Source organism: Nerophis lumbriciformis, linkage group LG06 (genome assembly GCF_033978685.3).
Source record: "Nerophis lumbriciformis linkage group LG06, RoL_Nlum_v2.1, whole genome shotgun sequence".
Taxonomy (NCBI): domain Eukaryota; kingdom Metazoa; phylum Chordata; class Actinopteri; order Syngnathiformes; family Syngnathidae; genus Nerophis; species Nerophis lumbriciformis.
Window position 1 is genome coordinate 13,979,685 of NC_084553.2, and position 17,830 is coordinate 13,997,514.

Here is a 17,830-nt window from a genome sequence, read left to right on the forward strand (position 1 = left end):
AATACTGTGGAATTTTGCGATGAAAACAGACTACTTAATAGCTGGCCACCATGCTGTCCCAAAATGTCCTCCACAATCCGTGACGTCACGCGCTGACGTCATCATACCGAGACTTTGTCAGCAGGATATTTCGCGCAAAATTTAAAATTGCACTTTAGTAAACTAACCTGACCGTATTGGCATGTGTTGCAATGTTAAGATTTCATCATTGATATATAAACTATCAGACTGCGTGGTCGGTAGTAGTGGGTTTCAGTAGGCCTTTAACTTGGTATTTAGTCAGGTTTGGGACAGGTGTGCTGCAGGTGTGGCCACACTGCATGTGCACGTCTGACGTCGCTCACATGTGCTCCACTGAATGCTCAAGGAGTTTTTACGTTTGCTCACGCATATGGAAAATTAGAGGGAACATTGTTTGGGGGTATCCATAATACGTCGATAGGGAGAAGTTTTTATTTACACAATGAGTCGGGTGTGTCTTGACCTCTGAGGCCGACTCACCGAACCCTTAGGGTTCGATCGAACCCAGGTTAAGAACCACTGGACTAACTCAAGCGTTGCAATCCATGATTAAAACGGAGAGAAAAAGAAGAAGTGGAGGAATATTAACACTTTGTGCTGTATTTGTACCGTAAGATTTTTGATTTTGTCCAAGTCTCACCAATCTTGATGACCAGTGAAGTCAGTCGTTGAGTAAATGATCTCAGAGACCCGGCTTTAAACAGAGAACTGAATCCACGTGTTCCTTGTTTGTATGAAGTATACAAATTGGCAGTGAAAAATTATTAGCCTGATCAAATTTGAGGAAGCGTTGAAAAGGTGGGGCCATGAAAACGTGAAGAATCTTCATATGTAACATTGGCATGACTTCAGACGTCGTGGTGAGTATTTAAGAGCTGAGAACCTGAGGTGAGGCTGAGGACGGTGGAACGAGATTGAAGACGCCACACCTCTGGTGAGTAGAAGAGAAAGAAGGCACAGGTCAGTCATCCTCAGCCATGCCTTCTGCTGTGACAACTTTCCTCCTGATGGGGGCGCTGACGGTCACCTCGGGTCAATCTTGTTGTAAGCAAAGCCTTGGCAGTATTTACTCTGATGAGCGGTAGTCAAAACTGACAGTATATTTGCGTCACAGGGACTTTTAAAGAGGTATCTGCCCTTTGTGCCGACATCGATCTGCAGCCATGTGATGCTGGGGAGTACCGCCTGAACGATGACAGCTGCATCACAATTTTACCTACCCGAATGAATTTCCAGGAGGCACAGGTGAGAAATTAGTCAACAAAAGCAGCCACAGTAAACATCTTCTGGTCCTGATCTTCTCCTTTGTCCATCTATCAGGAAGGGTGTCAATTAGTCGGCGGTGCTGTGGTCAAAGTGCAAAATGAGGAAGAGCACAAAAGGCTGCTGTGTATGATGTTTGATACGGTTCCGGTGCAACTTCACTACTGGATCGGTGCCAAAAGAGGACCAGTAAGCAGCCTACACATTGATGATTACGATGAAGAGATGTTTAGCACGTTTGTCTTCGCTTCAGGATGGTTTTAATTGGGTCCGTGGAGGTGAACCACTGGAATTTGCTCCGTGGCGTGAAGGTCAGCCCGATAACTTCAACGACAACGAGGACTGTGTGTGGACGAACGCTCGCTGTAAGTTGAACTAAACATCTCGCTTTTGAACCTTTATCAGTAGATTGCACAGTACAGTACATATTCCATACAATTCCCGAATAAGTTTTTCAACTTGTTTAAGTCGGTTATCAATCAACGTTAATCAATTCATGGTAAAGGACACAACGGCAGTGACGAGGATGGCGGAAACGGGGATCGAACCTGCAACCCTGTAGTTGCTGGCACGGCCGCTCTACCAACCGCGCTACCGCTGTCGTCTGACGTCTGTCTCAGCATCACACTGAATGTTGTCTCCTGTCTTTGTCCAGGTTGGGGTCCATGGAACGACATGCCGTGCTCGGAGTTGAGCTCTGTGCCGTGTCAGATCCCAAAGTGATCGTACTTGAGAGCATAAACACGTTTTCCCTTTCATTTCAATAAACTTCACGCATCAGACAATTTGTTTCTGGTTCTGCTTTCATTCATACTTGCCAACCCTCACGGATTTTCCGGGAGACTCCCGAAATTCAGCGCCTCTCCCGAAAACCTCCCGGGACAAATTTTCTCCCGAAAATCTCCCGAAATTCAGGCGGAGCTGGAGGCCACGCCCCCTCAGGCTCCATGCGGACCTGAGTCCGCTTTCCCACGATATAAACAGCGTGCCTGCCCAATCACATTATAACTGTAGAATGATCGAGGGCGAGTTCTTGATTTCTTATGTGGGTTTTTTGTTAGGCAGTTTCATTAACGTCCTCCCAGCGAGGTAACAACACACAACAGCAGCAGTCACGTTTTTTGTCTACCGTAAAGCAGTTTGTCTGCTGTAAACAGCAATGTTGTGACACTCTTAAACAGGACAATACTGCCATCTATAACATCAATAACATATACGGCTTTTAGAGAGTGCAGTGCACAACTGCGCACACAACAAGGAGACGAAGCAGAAGAACGAGGAAGAAACAGCCATGGCGACGCCGACGACGAGTAAGGCGAAGAAATACGCTTTGTTGCACCTTTCCTGCCTGAGTCCGGCGATTAGTTGCCAATCTTGCTTTATTGATTGCTTGCACACAGTCAATCCAACACAAAACAAACTAGTCCCCGCCCGCACTCACGCTACCGCTCCCTCTCTTCTCTCGCCCACACACTCACTGACGTCACTCACCTCACATGCTCACCTATTAAAGGGCCACACACACACATACGCTACTCTCATAACAGCTTGTAAGTTCCAAGCCGCAGCTGCGATTGGACCTGGATAGCCTCCGGGAAGAAGTAGTGGACTACCAAGTGCTTGGCACTGAAGATCTTCCTCAGGAAGCAAAGATTGACCGGTTTTGGGCCATGCTAGGGAGAGATGGAAGATTCCAGACTCTAATGCATTTGATGAAAGCACTTTTGTGCGTGCCACACATCAATGCATCATCAGAGTGGGTGTACAGCATGGTTAGAAAAATAGTGACAGAGAATAGAACAAGGATGGACAATTCAACTCTTAACTCAACAATGAGTAGATGAGTGTTATGTGTATGTATATGTGTAAATAAATGAACACTGAAATTCAAGTATTTCTCTTATTTATATATATATATATATATATATATATATATATATATATATATATATATATATATATATATATATATATATATATATATATGTATATGTATATATATATATATATATATATATATATATATATATATATATATATATATATATATATATATATATGTATATATATATATATGAAATACTTGACTTTGTGAATTCTAGCTGTAAATATACTCCTCCAACCACGCCCCCAACCACGACCCCCCCCCACCCCCACCCCCCCCTGCCGAAATCGGAGGTCTGAAGGTTGGCAAGTATGCCTTATAATCCGGTGCGCCTTTTGTATGGAAAAAAGACCTGACTCGACCCGCTCATCGGCAGTGCACCTTGTAATTCGGTGCGCCTTATGGTCCAGAAAATACGATATTTAGCTCATGTTTCTCATATTTAACAATTTTTTCTACATTTAAGGAGTAAATTAAATGAAGGATATAAATGTGAAATCTAAATGTTAAACATAAATATTAAATCTAAATTATAAATCTAAATCTTAATTCGAATGTTAAATTTAAATGCCCCGCTAAGTCTACACTGCAAAAAGTCAGTGTTCAAAAACAAGAAGAAAAAAAAAATACAAAAATGAGGGGTATTTTATTTGAACTAAGCAAAATTATCTGCCAATAGAATAAGAAAATTCAGCTAAAGTAAAATTGGTTAACCTCAATGAACCCAAAAATACCTTCAAATAAGTATATTCTCACTAATAACAAGTGCACTTTTCTTTGTCGAAAAAAAAGAGACCTTTTTGCTCAATATGTTGAAAATATTCTTAAATTAAGTAAATGCTGGTGCCATTATCTTGACATAATGACATGCGCTCGGCATCATTCTTTTTTTTTTTTCATGCTTGAAGTAAGAAATTATTACTTTAAAAAAGTAGTTTTATACTTATACTTTATACTCAGTTGATATTCTAGTTTCAAGCATGTTTTACTCAATATAGGTCATAAAATCTCAGCAACAAGCTGCAATATCTTACTGAGATCATTTAGGACCAAAACCCTTAAAACAAGTAAAACACTCAAACATAAAATCTGCTTTGTGAGAAGAATTATCTTATCAGACAGAAAATAAGCAAATATCACCCTTATTTGAGATATTCAATCTTCCTAAGTGATTTCCTAAGAGGAGTCCATTCAAATTCATGACCTGTTCTTAAACGTCCAAATTGTTCCCACCTGCTGTTCTTAAGTTGCTGAATGCTAAACGGTTAGGGCCTGCGTGTCTATCATAATTTGCATATAAACACGCCCTTATTTCCCCAATACGCATATGTAAACACCCTTAATTCCCCATGTAAGGACACAACCCCCGCAAACACACGGAGAAAAACGCAAACAGAAACAGATTAGAGAAGAGAAATTCATATTATCCCACGGGGGAAATACATAATGTCAAAAGGTAAGTTTAAGAAAGGTGGGACTGCTCTCGGTAGCCTAAAGCGTTCAAAAAAATATTCGTCACTTCGGGTAAATAGGTCTACGTGGTGGTGAAATATGAGCACGATGTGCGGCATCTTGCAGTAGCAGCAAGAGTGTGTGTGTGTGTGAGTGTGTGTGTGTGTGTGCGTGTGTGTGTGTGCGTGCGTGCACACAGTATTTTGAAATGTCTACATATTGCTCATTTTGCTGTATGTCTGTCTTCTCTATATCTATCTCTGGCTATCTATGTATCTATCTACAAACCCCGTTTCCATATGAGTTGGGAAATTGTGTTAGATGTAAATATAAACGGAATACAATGATTTGCAAATCCTTTTCAACCCATATTCAGTTGAATGCACTACAAAGACAAGATATTTGATGTTCAAACTCATTAACTTTATTTTTTTTTTGCAAATAATAATTAACTTAGAATTTCATGGCTGCAACACGTGCCAAAGTAGTTGGGAAAGGGCATGTTCACCACTGTGTTACATGGCCTTTCCTTTTAACAACACTCAGTAAACGTTTGGGAACTGAGGAGACACATTTTTTAAGCTTCTCAGGTGGAATTCTTTCCCATTCTTGCTTGATGTACAGCTTAAGTTGTTCAACAGTCCAAGGTCACCGTTGTGGTATTTTAGGCTTCATATTGCGCCACACATTTGCAATGGGAGACTGGTCTGGACTACAGGCAGGCCAGTCTAGTACCCGCACTCTTTTACTATGAATAGGTGGCTTGGCATTGCCCCGATGCAAGATGGCGCCAGTATGTGCTTTGGCCTGCCGTCTCTCGCTGTCAGCTCTGTTCGTTTTTGTGTTTTTTGCGTCTATTTTCATCTCTGTCAGCTCACTGCTTGTGTATGACCGCCAAACACTGTTGGATCTTTGCCCCTCTCCCACTGATATGATCAACTTCGACGTTGGTTTTTCGACGTCCCAGTCAGCTTTTTCACCTGGCCGGATTCCTGCCTTCCTTTCCCGCCCCCTGGCTCCTCTCCCCCGGCGGAAGCGTCTCCGGCGCCGCGGTAAACGTGGCGGCCAGCTGGTGAAAGTTAGGGCACTCCTGGCCCGGCTTCCCGTGGCTCCCCGAAGGAGGAATGGTGCGGTATCCGGTCTCCTCCTGCACCCATGCTCGCTCGATCCTATCGGCTCCTGGCTGGTTCCTATCGTTGGTTTGGAGGAAGAAGCTTGCCGTCGTCGCTCCTGCTGTCCCCGCCCCCGGAGGCGCGGGGTGGATCACCGCCACCTGCGGGCTGTGTGTCGGGCCCCACCCGGATTAATTGCGGCCTTGGACGTGCTGGCCCCCGCCAGGTTCGGTCTTGTGAACGCAAGATCTTTGACAAACAAAACTTTTATCCTGAAGGATTTCTTCACTTCCCGCGGACTGGACTTCCTCTGTGTGACGGAGACATGGCTGAGAGCCGGTGAGTCCGCCCCTCTTAATGAACTTCTGCCTCCGGAGTGTTCCTACTTTAATTCCCCACGGCCGTCCGGTCGAAAAGGAGGAGGATTAGCAGTCGTTTTTAAAAATGACTTTAAATGCCGTCAGATCCGCCTACAATCCTCCTTTTCAAGCTTCGAACTGTGCATGTTTGAACTGGGTCTTTCCGATGTCGTCCTGTGTGCCGTCATCTATCGACCACCCAAGTACCACAAAGACTTTATAACTGACTTTTCTGAATTTCTGGCTGAAATCCTGCCCAAATATGATCGTGTCCTTATTGTGGGTGATTTTAATATTCACACCTGCTGTCCAGACGAGCCGCTTTCCAGGAGCTTCCTGAATATAATCGACTCATTTAACTTTGTACAGTCTGTGTGTGGTTCTACACATGAACGCGGGCATACACTCGATTTAGTGCTCTCGTATGGTTTGTGTGTTTTTAATTTGGACATTTGCGACGCTGTGTTCTCTGATCACATGCCGATCCTGTTTGATATTGCCACGCAGTGTCCAGTTAAATTGTGCGCACCGCCCCAACGCTCTCGCATGTTTAATTCTTTGTCTCCTGCTCGGTTCTCCTCTATTTTTTCGACTCTTTGTGATGATAATTCTGCAGCATCTGTGTGTCTGAATACTGAAGAGTTGGTTTCTGGGTTCAACTCTATCTGTTTACAAACACTGGACACGATCGCGCCTTTCAAATGCCGCCGCGCTAAAGCTACGCCTCAGCCCTGGTTGAATGACGTCACTCGGGCTGCCAGGCGCGTATGTAGAAGAGCAGAGAGAAAATGGAAAAAAGACAGGCTGCATGTGTCCTTTGCCATTTTTAAAGAAAGCCTGTTTTCCTTTCAGATGACTGTAAAAGCAGAAATGAATATATATCGATCTCAGATTATATCTTCTAACTGTAACAACCCCAGAGTTCTGTTTAAAACTATTAACACTGTCATTGATGCTCCCAAATCTGCTGGTTTTGATGCTTCTTTTGAATTCTGTGAAAATTGTCTCCATTTTTTCACTGACAAAATTGTGTCAACTAGAGCCAGTCTATCTCAGCCTTCATATGACCCTTCTGTTCCCCTGCATTTCTCTTCTGTTTTCCATCAGTTTGAGCCGGTGTCCTTTTCTTTTTTAAGTGACACAGTTAGTCATATGAAGCCCTCTGGTTCTCCTGCAGATGCCCTCCCACCTCGCCTGTTTAAGGAGGTACTTGCTACTATTGGATCAAGTGTCCTTAACATTATCAATAGTAGCCTCTCTTCTGGAATAGTTCCAGTAGAGTTTAAACATGCAGTGGTACGACCTCTACTTAAAAAACCCAGCCTCGACCCCTCTCTCCTCTCTAACTTCAGACATATCTCTAATCTTCCATACATTTCCAAAATATTAGAGAAGGTTGTCTACAGTCAGTTGTTGCCCTTCTTAGAGGATAATGGTATCACTGAGCTGTTCCAGTCCGGTTTTAAAGCCCTCCACAGCACAGAGTCAGCGCTTCTAAAAGTTTTTAACGATATCCTCCTGTCCACTGATTCTGGTAAATATGTTGTCCTGGTGCTTTTAGATCTGTCTGCTGCGTTCGACACCGTCGACCACGCCACCTTAATCACTCGTCTTGAGAACTGTGTGGGCATTAAGGGCGCCGCCCTCAACTGGTTCCGGTCGTACCTAACCGACAGGAGTTTTTGTGTAAAAGTAGACAGTTTTATGTCATCCACAGCTCCTTTACCACATGGGGTCCCCCAGGGCTCAATCCTTGCCCCAATTTTATTTGCGCTTTACCTTCTCCCCCTTGGTTCTATTTTTAGGAAGTACAGTATTGCATTTCATTTTTATGCCGATGATTGCCAGATTTATTTTCCCATGGCACAAAATAACACGGTTCAACGTCTTATTGACTGCCTGCACGACATCAAAGTCTGGCTTTCAGCTAACTTCCTGGGCCTAAATGAAGACAAAACAGAAGTTATGTTGTTCGGTCCAAGTCGCTCTCCCTCCCCCAACGTTGACCTCGGCACTCTGACCCCGTATCTCAGCGACTCTGTCACAAACCTGGGGGTAAAGTTTGACTCAGATTTTAAATTCGAAAAACAAATCAGCAGCGTCGTTCAAAAAAGCTTTTATCAATTACGCCAAATAGCGAAAGTGAAACCGCTTCTATCAAGACATGATCTTGAGAAATTAATCCACGCTTTTATCTCGACTCGTCTTGATTATTGTAATGCCCTGTATGTTGGCATTAGCCAGGCCTCCCTCGCCCGCCTGCAGCTCGTGCAGAACTCTGCTGCTCGTCTGCTAACACAGACCCGCAGACGTGAGCACATCACCCCTATTTTAGCGTCCCTTCACTGGCTCCCTGTGCGTTACCGAATACATTTTAAACTCCTTTTATTTGTTTTTAAATGTCTACACAACCTCGCGCCAACCTATCTCTCCGACCTCCTTCAGCCTTACTGCCCCACCCGATCCTTAAGATCAGCCGATCAGCTGCTGTTGACGGTCCCTGACACAAGGCTGAAGCTTAGAGGTGACAGAGCTTTCGCCGTTGCTGCTCCCAAGCTCTGGAACGACCTACCCCTGAGTGTTAGACAAGCCTCCTCTCTTCCTGTTTTTAAATCTCTCTTAAAAACATACTTTTATTCCATGGCTTTTAACACTGAGTGATATCCATCCTGCAATGGCGCCCCATAATACACCTGCTGTGATCCTGTTTTTATGTTTTTATGTTTTTATTAATTCTATTTTAATTATTTATTTTTTATCGTGTTCTGTTTGTGTTGTGTTGTGTTTGCTCGGTACTCGTTTTATCTTTTAACCTGCTCATTGTACAGCACTTTGGCTACCCCTGTGGTAAATTTTAAATGTGCTCTATAAATAAAGTTGATTTGATTTGATTTGATGAAGCCACGTTGATGTAACACGTGGCTTGGCATTGTCTTGCTGAAATAAGCAGGGGCGCCCATGGTAACGTTGCTTGGATGGCAACATACGTTGCTCCAAAACCTGTATGTACCTTTCAGCAGTAATGGCGCCTTCACAGATGTGTAAGTTACCCATGTCTTGGGCACTAATACACCCCCATACCATCACAGATGCTGGCTTTTCAACTTTGCGCCTATAACAATCCGGATGGTTCTTTTCCTCTTTAGTCCGGAGGACACGACGTCCACAGTTTCCAAAAACAATTTGAAATGTGGACTCGTCAGACCACAGAACACTTTGTATCAGTCCATCTTAGATGAGGTCAGGCCCAGCGAAACCGACAACGTTTCTGGGTGTTGTTGATAAACGGTTTTCGCCTTGCATAGGAGAGTTTTAACTTGCACTTACAGATGTAGCGACCAACTGTAGTTACTGGCAGTGAGTTTCTGAAGTATTCCTGAGCCCATGTGGTGATATCCTTTACACACTGATGTCGCTTGTTGATGCAGTACAGCCTGAGGGATCAAAGGTCACGGGCTTAGCTGCTTACGTGCAGTGATTTCTCCAGATTCTCTCAACCCTTTGATGATATTACGGACCGTAGATGGTGAAATCCCTAAATTCCTTGCAATAGCTGGTTGAGAAAGGTTTTTCTTAAACTGTTCAACAATTTGCTCACGCATTTGTTGACAAAGTGGTGACCCTCGCCCCATCCTTGTTTGTGAATGCCATCCATCCATCCATCCATCCATCCATCTTCTTCCGCTTATCCGAGGTCGGGTCGCGGGGGCAGCAGCCTAAGCAGGGAAGCCCAGACTTCCCTCTCCCCAGCCACTTCGTCCAGCTCCTCCCGGTGGATCCCGAGGCGTTCCCAGGCCAGCCGGGAGACATAGTCTTCCCAACGTGTCCTGGGTCTTCCCCGTGGCCTCCTACCGGTCGGACGTGCCCGAAACACCTCCCGAGGGAGGCGTTCGGGTGGCATCCTGACCAGATGCCCGAACCACCTCATCTGGCTCCTCTCGATATGGAGGAGCAGCGGCTTTACTTTGAGCTCCCCCCGGATGGCAGAGCTTCTCACCCTATCTCTAAGGGAGAGCCCCGCCACCCGGCGGAGGAAACTCATTTCGGCCGCTTGTACCCGTGATCTTGTCCTTTCGGTCATGACCCAAAGCTCATGACCATAGGTGAGGATGGGAACGTAGATCGACCGGTAAATCGAGAGCTTTGCCTTCTGGCTCAGCTCCTTCTTCACCACAACGGATCGATACAGCGTCCGCATTACTGAAGATGCCGCACCGATCCGCCTGTCGATCTCACGATCCACTCTTCCCTCACTCGTGAACAAGACTCCGAGGTACTTGAACTCCTCCACTTGGGGCAAGATCTCCTCCCCAACCCGGAGATGGCACTCCACCCTTTTCCGGGCGAGAACCATGGACTCGGATTTGGAGGTGCTGATTCTCATCCCAGTCGCTTCACACTCGGCTGCGAACCGATCCAGTGAGAGCTGAAGATCTTGGCCAGATGAAGCCATCAGGACCACATCATCTGCAAAAAGCAGAGACCTAATCCTGCAGCCACCAAACCAGATACCCTCAACGCCCTGACTGCGCCTAGAAATTCTGTCCATAAAGGTTATGAACAGAATCGGTGACAAAGGGCAGCCCTGGCGGAGTCCAACCCTCACTGGAAACGTGTCCGACTTACTGCCGGCAATGCGGACCAAGCTCTGACACCGATTATACAGGGAGCGAACCGCCACAATAAGACAGTCCGTTACCCCATACTCTCTGAGCACTCCCCACAGGACTTCCCGGGGTACACGGTCGAATGCCTTCTCCAAGTCCACAAAGCACATGTAGACTGGTTGGGCAAACTCCCATGCACCCTCAAGGACCCTGCCGAGAGTATAGAGCTGGTCCACAGTTCCACGACCAGGACGAAAACCACACTGTTCCTCCTGAATCCGAGGTTCGACTATCCGGCGTAGCCTCCTCTCCAGTACACCTGAATAGACCTTACCGGGAAGGCTGAGGAGTGTGATCCCACGATAGTTGGAACACACCCTCCGGTTCCCCTTCTTAAAGAGAGGAACCACCACCCCGGTCTGCCAATCCAGAGGTACCGCCCCCGATGTCCACGCGATGTTGCAGAGTCTTGTCAACCAAGACAGCCCCACAACATCCAGAGCCTTAAGGAACTCCGGGCGGATCTCATCCACCCCCGGGGCCTTGCCACCGAGGAACTTTTTAACTACCTCGGCAACCTCAGCCCCAGAAATAGGAGAGCCCACCACAGATTCCCCAGGCCCTGCTTCCTCATAGGAAGACGTGCTGGTAGGATTGAGGAGGTCTTCGAAGTATTCTCTCCACCGATCCACAACATCCGCAGTCGAGGTCAACAGAGCACCATCCCCACCATACACGGTGTTGACACTGCACTGCTTCCCCTTCCTGAGGCGGCGGATGGTGGTCCAGAATTGCTTCGAAGCCGTCCGGAAGTCTTTTTCCATGGCCTCACCGAACTCCTCCCATGTCCGAGTTTTTGCCTCCGCGACCGCTGAAGCCGCACACCGCTTGGCCTGTCGGTACCTGTCTGCTGCGTCAGGAGTCCCATGAGCCAAAAGAACCCGATAGGACTCCTTCTTCAGCTTGACGGCATCCCTCACCGCCGGTGTCCACCAACGGGTTCTAGGATTACCGCCACGACAGGCACCAACTACCCTGCGGCCACAGCTCCAATCGGCCGCCCCGACAACAGAGGTACGGAACATCGTCCACTCGGACTCAATGTCCAGCGCCTCCCTCGTGACATGTTCAAAGTTCTTCCGGAGGTGGGAATTGAAACTCTCTCTGACAGGAGACTCTGCTAGACGTTCCCAGCAAACCCTCACAATGCGTTTGGGCCTGCCAGGTCTGTCCGGCATCCTCCCCCACCATCGCAGCCAACTCACCACCAGGTGGTGATCGGTAGAAAGCTCCGCCCCTCTCTTCACCCGAGTGTCCAAAACATGAGGCCGCAAATCCGATGACACAACTACAAAGTCGATCATGGAACTGCGGCCTAGGGTGTCCTGGTGCCAAGTGCACATATGGACACCCTTATGTTTGAACCTGGTGTTTGTTATTGACAATCCGTGACGAGCACAAAAGTCCAATAACAAAACACCACTCGGGTTCAGATCCGGGCGGCCATTCTTCCCAATCACGCCTCTCCAGGTTTCACTGTCGTTGCCAACATGAGCGTTGAAGTCCCCCAGTAGAACGAGGGAATCACCCGGGGGAGCACTCTCCAGTACTCCCTCGAGTGAATCCAAAAAGGGTGGGTAATCTGAACTGCCGTTGGGCGCGTAAGCGCAAACAACAGTCAGGACCCGTCCCCCCACCCGAAGGCGGAGGGAGGCTACCCTCTCGTCCACCGGGTTGAACTCCAACGTGCAGGCTTTGAGCCGAGGGGAAACAAGAATTGCCACCCCAGCCCGTCGCCTCTCATTGCTGGCAACGCCAGAGTGGAAGAGAGTCCAGCCCCTGTCAAGAGAACTGGTTCCAGAGCCCTTGCTGTGCGTCGAAGTGAGTCCGACTATATCTAGCCGGAACTTCTCCACCTCACGCACTAGCTCAGGCTCCTTCCCCCCCAGCGAGGTGACGTTCCACGTCCCAAGAGCTAGCTTCTGTAGCCGAGGATCGGACCGCCAAGTGCCCTGCCTTCGGCTTCCGCCCAGCTCACATCGCACCCGACCTCTATGACCCCTGCTATGGGTGGTGAGCCCATTGGAGGGGGGACCCACGTTGCCTCTTCGGGCTGTGCCCGGCCGGGCCCCATGGGGACAGGCCCGGCCACCAGGCGCTCGCCATCGTGCCACACCTCCGGGCCTGGCTCCAGAGGAGGGCCCCGGTGACCCGCGTCCGGGCGAGGGAAATCTGGGTTCCTTGTTCGTGTTCTTCATAGAGGTCTTCGAGCTGCTCTTTGTCTGATCCCTCACCTAGGACCAGTTTGCCTTGGGAGACCCTACCAGGGGGCATAGAAGCCCCCGGACAACATAGCTCCTAGGATCATTGGGACACGCAAACTCCTCTACCACGTTAAGGTGGCAGCTCAGAGAGGAGTGTTTGTGAATGACTGAGCATTTTATGGAAACTACTTTTATACCCAATCATGGCACCCACCTGTTCCCAATTTGCCTGTTCACCTGTGGGATGTTCCAAATAAGTGTTTGATGAGCATTCCTCAACTTTATCAGTATTTATTGCCACCTTTCCCAACTTCTTTGTCACGTGTTGCTGGCATCAAATTCTAAAGTTAATGATTATTTGCAAAAAGTTTATCAGTTTGAACATCAAATATGTTGTCTTTGTAGCATATTCAATTGAATATGGGTTGAAAAGGATTCGCAAATCATTGTATTCCGTTTATATTTACATCTAACACAATTTCCCAACTCATATGGAAACGGGGTTTGTATATATATATATATATATATATATATATATATATATATATATATATATATATATATATATATATATATATATATATATATATATATATATATACATACAGCCCGGCCCCCGGCCAATTTTTTTTTTTTAATTGCAATTTTGAAGAATTTATCTGAATGTACATGAAGTATTTCTGTTCAAATATTGTTTGGAATGTCAAATTTTTAAATATTAACTGTCAATTTACTGTACTGTGCCAACTGTACTACTATATGAGTACGTATTTTCTATTGTTTCATTGAAAATAAAACAGCAAAGTCCATTTGGCTGTCATCTGTTTTAATTATGAGACACAATGATTTTTTATTTCATGCTTGAAATAAGAAATTATTAATTTGAAAAAGTAGTTTTGTACTTGTGAGTGTTGATGACACAGATTTGCAACAGTTGATATTCTAGTTTCAAGCATGTTTTAATCAATATAGGTCATCAAATCTCAGCAACAAGCTGTAATATCTTACTGAGATCATTAAGGACCAAAACACTTAAAACAAGTAAAACACTCTAACATAAAATCTACTTAGTGAGAAGAATTATCTTATCAGACAGAAAATAAGCAAATATCACCCTTATTTGAGATATTCAATCTTACTTAGATGTCAGTTTTTGCAGTGTGTATAATTACTTTTGGAACACATTAAACAATACCACAATAATAATGATAACTGTGATAATTTTGGTCACAATTACCTAATTTAGCCATTTATTTATTGTTTTGGTGGTGTATATTTGAGAGCCCCCCACCCTCTCCTTAGACAAGACAGAACCTATTTTATTGATTTTGGTTGTGATTTTTATTATTATAAGTGCAAACAAAGTATATTTTATTTGTATTATTTGTTTTATCTTGGTATTTCATAGGGAATATTTCAATTACAATGGTGTCATATATATGAGAAATACAAGTTTATTACACTTGAAAGGGTATACTTACAAACCCCGTTTCCATATGAGTTGGGAAATTGTGTTAGATGTAAATATAAACGGAATACAATGATTTGCAAATCATTTTCAACCCATATTCAGTTGAATATGCTACAAAGACAACATATTTGATGTTCAAACTCATAAACATTTATTTTTTTTGCAAATAATCATTAACTTTAGAATTTGATGCCAGCAACACGTGACAAAGAAGTTGGGAAAGGTGGCAATAAATACTGATAAAGTTGAGGAATGCTCATCAAACATTTATTTGGAACATCCCACAGGTGTGCAGGCTAATTGGGAACAGGTGGGTGCCATGATTGGGTATAAAAACAGCTTCCCAAAAAATGCTCAGTCTTTCACAAGAAAGGATGGGGCGAGGTACACCCCTTTGTCCACAACTGCGTGAGCAAATAGTCAAACAGTTTAAGAACAACGTTTCTCAAAGTGCAATTGCAAGAAATTTAGGGATTTCAACATCTACGGTCCATAATATCATCAAAAGGTTCAGAGAATCTGGAGAAATCACTCCACGTAAGCGGCATGGCCGGAAACCAACATTGAATGGCCGTGACCTTTGATCCCTCAGACGGCACTGTATCAAAAACCGACATCAATCTCTAAAGGATATCACCACATGGGCTCAGGAACACTTCAGAAAACCACTGTCACTAAATACAGTTGGTCGCTACATCTGTAAGTGCAAGTTAAAGCTCTACTATGCAAAGCGAAAGCCATTTATCAACAACATCCAGAAACGCCGCCGTCTTCTCTGGGCCCGAGATCATCTAAGATGGACTCATGCAAAGTGGAAAAGTGTTCTGTGGTCTGACGAGTCCACATTTCAAATTGTTTTTGGAAATATTCGACATCGTGTCATCCGGACCAAAGGGGAAGTGGACCATCCAGACTGTTATCGACGCAAAGTTGAAAAGCCAGCATCTGTGATGGTATGGGGGTGCATTAGTGCCCAAGGCATGGGTAACTTACACATCTGTGAAGGCACCATTAATGCTGAAAGGTACATACAGGTTTTGGAACAACATATGCTGCCATTTAAGCGCCGTCTTTTTCAGCAAGACAATGCCAAGCCACATTCAGCACGTGTTACAATAGCGTGGCTTCGTAAAAAAAGAGTGCTGATACTTTCCTGCTCCGCCTGCAGTCCAAACCTGTCCCCCATCGAAAATGTGTGGCGCATTATGAAGCGTAAAATACGACAGCAGAGACCCCGGACTGTTGAACGACTGAAGCTCATCTTTTTCGTATAGTAAGTGATGGCCCCAGTAAAAGTCCTTTAGATGTTTGGGCATATGTTCAACAGCCAGGCCACAGTATTGTCATCGACTGCTTCCAGACCATGTGGCCCTTTTGGAAGACAGTAAAGGGGGCAAGATATGATCAATTTTGTATTCCTCTGCGCCACATTCCCAGACCGCTGTAGGAACCCTACCCCATTTCTGCATTGTTGAGTAGAATAGTCCAACGGCAGTTCAAAGGCGGTTTATCCTGACCGAGGCAGTTCTGGGGAGAGACATTCCTGACGGTGAAGGACTGGTGTCTGGAATAAACAAATAGTCTGCATGTGCTCTTCTTCCATTCCATGTTCCATTTGCAATCTGCCCAGCATGCTGTACGAGGGCTGGACTCTGCAAAGTCATTCAGAGGTTCCAGTGCGAAAGGTACGAATGCAGTGCAAAAACTGAAATCTGAGTAAGATTGAATATCTCAAATAAGGGTAGGGATGATGTTTGATAAGAAATTATCGAGTTCGAGCCCATTATCGAATCCTCTTATTGAACCCATTCCTTGTCGACTCTCTTATCGAATCCAGATAGGTTGTTGTATATGGAAAAAAAAACACAATATTTGGTTTAACAAAAGCTCACTTTTATTTTATAAGAAAAAATAATAATAAAATAAATAGATAAATATTGACTAAAGATGTCCGATAATGTCGGCCGATAAATGCGTTAAAATGTAATATCGGAAATTAACGATATCGTTTTTTTTTATTATCGGAATCGTTTTTTTAATTGTTTTTTGTTTTTGTTTATTAAATCAACATAAAAAACACAAGATAAACTTACAATTAGTGCACCAACCCAAAAATCTCCCTCCCCCATTCACACTCATTCACACGAAAGGGTTGTTTCTTTCTGTTATTAATATTCTGGTTCCGACATTATATATCAATATATATCAATACAGTCTGCAAGGGATACAGTCCGTAAGCACACATGATTGTGCGTGCTGCTGGTCCACTAATAGTACTAACCTTTAACAGTTAATTTTACTCATTTTCATTAATTACTAGTTTCTATGTAACTGTTTTTATATTGTTTTACTTTCTTTTTTATTCAAGAAAATTTTATTAATTTATTTATCTTATTTTATTAATTTTTTTTAAAGTACCTTATCTTCACCATACCTGGTTGTCCAAATTAGGCATAACAATGTGTTAATTCCACGACTGTATATATCGGTTGATATCGGTATCGGTAATTAGAGAGTTGGACAATATCGGAATATCGGCAAAAAGCCATTATCGGACATCCCTGATATTGACTGTTACCCGCCTAAAAAAATTAAATAAATAAATATTGACTGTTGTTACCCGAAGTATATTAAGTGGGATTTTTCTGAAAAACAAATATATACAGTAACACAAAAACAACCTGTCTCTGTGATCACTATCGGTGAATAGCCATGCCTTGAGGTGTTTTTTTCCGGTCCATTATTTTTGCTGCTTGTGTGACATCACAGGAAATGACGTAGCTCAGTCTAATGACAGAGCTACGTCATTTCCTGTGATGTCCCACAGGGCATTTCTTGTGGGACGGGATTCGTTCCCAGGCATTCGAATAAAGAACCAACTCTTTTTCTTTACTATAGTGGCCTCGATAACGGGAACCGGTTCTCAAAAAGGGATTCGAGTCCATGGAATCGGTTCTTTTTTTATCGAACGGTTCTTTTCTTAACGAACAACCGGGAGAACCAGTTTCGGACATCATCCCTAAATAAGGGTGATATTTACTTATTTTCTGTCTGATAAGATCATTCTTCTCACTAAGCAGATTTTATGTTAGAGTGTTTTACTTGTTTTAAGTGTTTTGGTCCTAAATGATCTCACTAAGATATTATAGCTTGTTGCTGAGATTTGATGACCTATATTGATTAAAACATGCTTGAAACTAGAATATCAACTGTTGCAAAGCTGTGTCATCAACACTCACAAGTATAAAACTACTTTTTTAAAGTAATAATTTCTTATTTCAAGCATGAAATAAAAAAAATCATGACTTTGACACAAATGTGTCTCATAATTAAAACAGATGACAGCCAAATGGACTTTGCCGTTTTATTTTCAATGAAACAATAGAACATACGTAC

General features: G+C 44.3%; 1 protein-coding gene across 1 annotated transcript; it reads left to right on the plus strand.

Annotated features, from left to right (window-relative positions):
• Positions 1–924: 924 nt before the first annotated feature.
• LOC133608286 (C-type isolectin Sp-CL4-like) lies at positions 925–2,067 on the plus strand. Its single transcript, XM_061963489.2, has 5 exons — positions 925–1,065; positions 1,136–1,266; positions 1,342–1,473; positions 1,538–1,649; positions 1,940–2,067. The coding sequence occupies exons 1-5, from the start codon at positions 999–1,001 to the stop codon at positions 2,005–2,007; spliced, it is 510 nt and encodes a 169-aa protein (XP_061819473.2). The 5' UTR covers positions 925–998; the 3' UTR covers positions 2,008–2,067.
• Positions 2,068–17,830: the final 15,763 nt, after the last annotated feature.

Excerpts from the sequence above, each read along its gene's own strand:
- LOC133608286 (XM_061963489.2), top strand. The coding sequence starts at position 999 with ATGCCTTCTGCTGTGACAACTTTCCTCCTGATGGGGGCGCTGACGGTC. Across the intron at positions 1,267-1,341 it reads TGAATTTCCAGGAGGCACAG|GAAGGGTGTCAATTAGTCGG; the intron begins GTGAGAAATTAG and ends TCCATCTATCAG. Across the intron at positions 1,650-1,939 it reads TGTGTGGACGAACGCTCGCT|GTTGGGGTCCATGGAACGAC; the intron begins GTAAGTTGAACT and ends GTCTTTGTCCAG.